The 5,252-nt window shown below is 41.9% G+C and overlaps 1 protein-coding gene across 1 annotated transcript; it reads left to right on the top strand.

Annotated features, from left to right (window-relative positions):
• Window positions 1-382: 382 nt before the first annotated feature.
• Window positions 383-3,089, top strand: LOC311119099 (iroquois-class homeodomain protein irx-2-like; the record flags this gene model as incomplete). Its single annotated transcript, XM_084193844.1, has 3 exons — window positions 383-622; window positions 1,701-2,091; window positions 2,374-3,089. 3 exons carry the CDS (start codon window positions 383-385, stop codon window positions 3,087-3,089), a joined length of 1,347 nt encoding a protein of 448 aa, XP_084049970.1.
• Window positions 3,090-5,252: the final 2,163 nt, after the last annotated feature.

The raw sequence follows: 5,252 nt of genomic DNA, 5'->3' as shown, positions 1-5,252 counted from the left end.
TTCTGCCAGTGCATGCTTTCCAGCTCCACTGTCCTCTCCGTGTTGTTCCAACCGGGGTGCCATTTCAGAGCGAGAGGGCGGAGATGGAATATTCAGATCAGCTGAGTGACAGCTCGTGTTTTCCACGGTTCTCAGAACTCCACTGGCTCCTTCCTCCAACTCCTCACTTCAGAGTTGAGGCTACTAAAAACATCGGACGCTAGGGGATCGAGACGTCGCCTGCCTCTATGTGCAGGGCACTTTACTGATCTTTTGGGGGTCGCTTTTTAATTATTTTTATTTTAGTTGTCTGAAGATCCGTTTAGTGAGCTGATTATTCTAAACAAGTTAATTTTCCGTGCTTTCCTCTTTGGAATCAGCAGCAGCAGACCCGCATTGAGGCATGTCTTACCCCCAGGGTTACCTCTACCAGCCGCCGGGCTCCCTGGCGCTCTACTCCTGTCCGGCTTACGGGGCTTCAGCCCTGGCCGCCCCGAGGAGCGACGAGCTGGCCAGGTCGTCCAGTGGATCAGCATTTAGTCCTTACCCCGGATCAGCTGCTGCCTTCACGGCTTCAGCCAGCGGCTTCTCCAGCCCAGTGCCATACTCCACAGACCCTGCCACGGGATTCCCTTCCTACATGGTAAATACTCTACTTCCACTTTTTCGTATTAGACAAATAATGGCAGTATGCATAAAAGCGATACAGGAGGGACAGCATGGTGGAAAATAATTCGCTCTAATTTTGGCATTTAGTAGCCTACCATAGAGTATTTGCGTGCAGCGTGCAGAGAGCTACGGTTTCAGAGTGGGTCTAATGCGCTGTACAGTTCAAGGGTAAAATGAACGAGATCCTGCACACCATTATTTATTCGAGCTGTTTGGCACGGATAAACATTGTTCGTAGAAAGCATTGCATTTATCATAACGATACATATTCAAGTGGTACATTACATTGTCTATCGTGCGTGAAGGTTGTAGGCTATTTATTGATAAATGGAATATTCTGTTTCTTCTTATTGCAAATATTATCTGTGTATTCGTAGGCCGTGTTTAACACAGTGCATGGCTAATTGAGTGGACTTAACTTAGGAAATAATGCCCATCACAAAGAATAATATGATTTAAGCCAATGGCCTTAATTGAAATTAGCCTATAGCCTAATATCATATCCTTCCAATGGGAAATAAAATAGATTAAGTTTATTCTCCATTTTGACAGTCGCAAACTATATGCAATTTAAATTCTTGGTATTTATATTAAATTAAATAAGCGAAATTTAAACATTAAAAGATGAATTACAATGCTAATGACATGGGTCTCGAAGCGTTTTAAAAAAGGTGCACATCCACTGGGTAGTTAATTGGATTTGTGACGCTGTAAAGCAATGATATGCTAACACGTCTCTCTCTCTGACAACAAAAGTAATCTAGCTAAAGAAAAGCAGGAAGTTAGGCGGTGATTACTGGAAATTAGTGCAATTACGATGCATAATTAATCATTTATTTAGCATAATGCAATGCGATTAATCAAACCGATAATGATCATGGTAATACAACCATTATATAGGCCCAACTCACAATACACATTAAGTTAGCTCTCAACACACACAACCACAATACACAACCTGTTGTGTTTAATTTTGTTTTTAAATGTTTCAGTATGTAATACCAAAATTCTAAATTCTAACAAAACCTTTACTAATAATTTTTCCTTTCCAGAGCTCTCCTTACGACACTCAGGGCATGGCGGGGGCGCTCAGCTACCACCCGTACGGTAGCCCGGGATACCCCTACCAGCTCAACGACCCGGCCTACCGCAAGAACGCGACCCGAGACGCCACCGCCACCCTGAAGGCCTGGCTACAGGAGCACAGGAAGAACCCCTACCCCACCAAGGGAGAGAAGATCATGTTGGCCATCATTACTAAGATGACCCTGACGCAGGTGTCCACCTGGTTCGCCAACGCCAGGAGGAGGCTGAAGAAGGAGAACAAGATGACGTGGGCTCCCCGGAATAAGAGTGAGGATGAGGATGATGGAGACGGAGAGAGGAATGGTGACTGCTTGGAGAAGAACCTTGACAACAGTGAGACGTCAGCGGAGGATGAAGGTAAAGCAGACCCAGCCCATGACCCAGTCAACAGCCCGAGCTGCATAGTTCAGGGAATTAATGGCGGGCTTTATTTATTTGACAGTTATCCACAGATTATTAACGACATGTCGACACAGACAGAAAATAAGTGACACATTTCAATTGGCAGGCATAAAACTGAACGAGGCCTAATTATTATAATTATTATTAAGAATAAGAATAAGAATCATAATAATGTCTAATGCCATGGCTATTATATGGTAATTATTCGTCTCAATCTCTTTTTTGTTGTTGTTGCAGGTATCAGTTTGCACGTTGATACCCTCACAGACCATTCTTGTTCAGCGGAGTCTGATGGGGATAAGGTGAGCTGTAGGATCGGGGACCTGGTCTGTGAGTCTGGGTCAGACACTAAGGACAAATGTGAGGATGATGATGATGATCTCGAGCTGAAGAATGATGAACGACACCGAAGCCTGTCACCTAAAGCCGTGACATCATCACCACTAACAGGGCTCGATGCCTCGGTCTTAAACCATCACCACCGGGAAAACAACAACAAATCATGTCTTGACAACCGAATGTCTTCCGGTCCTCACAATCAAGCCGTCAAACCCAAACTGTGGTCGTTAGCGGAGATCGCTACTTCAGATCAGAAGCAGCAGCAGCATTACCCGGGGCAGACCTGCCCATCCCTCGGTCTTCTAACATCCACCTCCTCCACCCCTTCCCCGGCCGTCCCTGGCACTGTGTACACCGCCTCTTCTATCCTAGGACGACCCATCTACTACACGTCTCCGTTTTACAGTAATTACACAAACTATGGCAACTTCAGCCCGCTGCAGGGTCAAGGGATTCTGCAGTATAACTCTGCTGCTAACGACGGACTCACACAGACTGCTGCTGAGGTCAGCGCCATGCACAAACACACCACTGACTCTCTGCTTAAAACGAACTCTAACCACGTTGAACAACAGTTCAGACCCTCACATTTATACTCTAAGAAAGGTACGTAACATGCAACAAATACAACAAACATTGTGTTTTTGTGCAATTATAGTTTCAAAATAATGACTTTTATTTTATGCATTTTAATTCACTTCATTGGCCTTCTACTGAATATGTGATGTTTTAAAAGAACAGAGACCTATTGCTCACTCCCAGAAGGTTTATGAAGGCCTCAGTGTTATCAGCGCTAGTGTAGGCCTGAGTTGGTGGTAGCTGTAATGTCAGCCTGTGTGTCAGAATGTCTCTCAGGGCAATAAGCAGAGATATGTTGTGGTCATAACAGAGGTTCTATTAACAGAACTTATTGAGACCTGCTCACGCAGTAGGAACACAGCGTTACCTAGCAAGGTAAGAAGATTGGCTATTAAGGACACCAAATGATTGTGTTTTATAATTGGTTTTCACAATAATTAGATACCATCATGTTTGATTTTTAACAACAAGTTGTGCAATTTATATTATAGTATCAGTGACTGGTGGGCCACTTTTTGTTATGTGAGACCTTTACCTTTTCAACTTCAGCTCTTACTTAATACAACCTGGAAGGACTTTAGGGCAAGCTCTGTGGGCTAAAGGTGAGGTTCTAAAGGTCATGTTATGGCTCAGATTCAGGTCTACAGGTAGGCGTCACCCCTGCACCCTGGTCTTAACATTAACCTAACTAACCTTTCTCTGAAAGTGAAGAGCAGCATCTTGCTCCTCAGACAAGACGCCTGGCCTGCAGCACTACAGCTGTTCTCCTCAGAGACAGGCCCGAAGGATTAATTAAACCTGATTCAGGGTTGGGGGATGAATTAACCCTGACTTATTCTATAATTTCACTTTCGTTTTCATGAGATGTGCGTTGACTGGTGCAGTGGATGTCCCGCTTTATGTGATGATTTTGGAAGACGGTATTTCTCAGGATGCATCTGCTTCATTGCCACGGTATATTATACTTTATGTGAAGACAATATTAGGTCTATTATACTTTATGTGAAGATAATATTAGGTATATTATACTTTATGTGAAGACAATATTAGGTATATTATACTTTATGTAAAGACAATATTAGGTACATTATACATTATGTGAAGACAATATTAGGTATATTATACTTTATGTGAAGATAATATTATGTATTTTATACTTTATGTGAAGATAATATAAGGCCTTCTGTATTTTATTTGTAAAGGATGTATGAGGTCTGGAGATGGGAGTGATGAACTTGAGGAATCTAAGTGGAATACATTTGATATTTATTTTTTTAATGACGGAAAATGCTGCCTATAATTTATGCAAGTTGTATTGCAAAGGACACTGAACATTGTTTTGTAAATACATTATGCCCGTTTTTATTTGAAACGCATTTGAAAGTTACACAATCTTGTTAACAAGAGTGTTTTTACTAATTTATATCTTATTGTAAATAAAACGCGCTATTGTGTTATACTGGCGAGGTAGTGCTATTTATTATTCAAAGGAAAACCAAATTAAAATGTTTTCCTCTGTATTTCAATCTGCTTTCATTATTTCATTCATCTCCTTCATATTGTCGCATGAAAATGTATTTTGTCTTTGGTTAGGCTACTGCTTTTAAAAATCTCATTATTAATCAAGTATAAACGATAAGACTTTTGGGAATGCCGTAGCCTGTATTAATTGATATGTTTGTTTGAGACTGCACAGTGGAGAGAAGCTTACCACCTATCCGTTTCTAAAGGGCCTTTTCACCCCATTCTTATGGCCGTTTAGCTCCATTCGGGGACTACTCGTGACCTTGGTTGGGATAAATGATATGCTTATTATAAATGATATAGTTATTATTATATAAATGATGTACTTATATCCGTGGCTGTCCGGGTTTATTTTTCAGTGTGATTAATCCGGCTCTAGGAGCAGTATGATGAGTTCCCAGCGGAGTGATCCCCCGGGCCCAGCCTCAGTCAGTATGCGGGTCAGTCGGTCTTCTTTACGGGCGGATATTAAACCATCCATAAAGCGGAGTCTAAACAGCCAGCCGCCAGCTCCAATGGTCTGTCTCATGCATTCATCCGACCGGCTATACCTCGCTGATCTTCCTTTCATATGTTTATTTGTTTTTATTTGGCAACGGGAATTATTATGATTATTATTATTAGCCTACTAATGCTTTATTTAGGCTATTTGCATAACTTCCAGAAGGGGAATT

This window comes from Coregonus lavaretus (genome assembly GCF_964263955.1).
Source record: "Coregonus lavaretus genome assembly, contig: HAP1_SCAFFOLD_244, whole genome shotgun sequence".
NCBI classification, from domain to species: domain Eukaryota; kingdom Metazoa; phylum Chordata; class Actinopteri; order Salmoniformes; family Salmonidae; genus Coregonus; species Coregonus lavaretus.
This window is presented reverse-complemented; position numbering and strand designations above follow the sequence as displayed.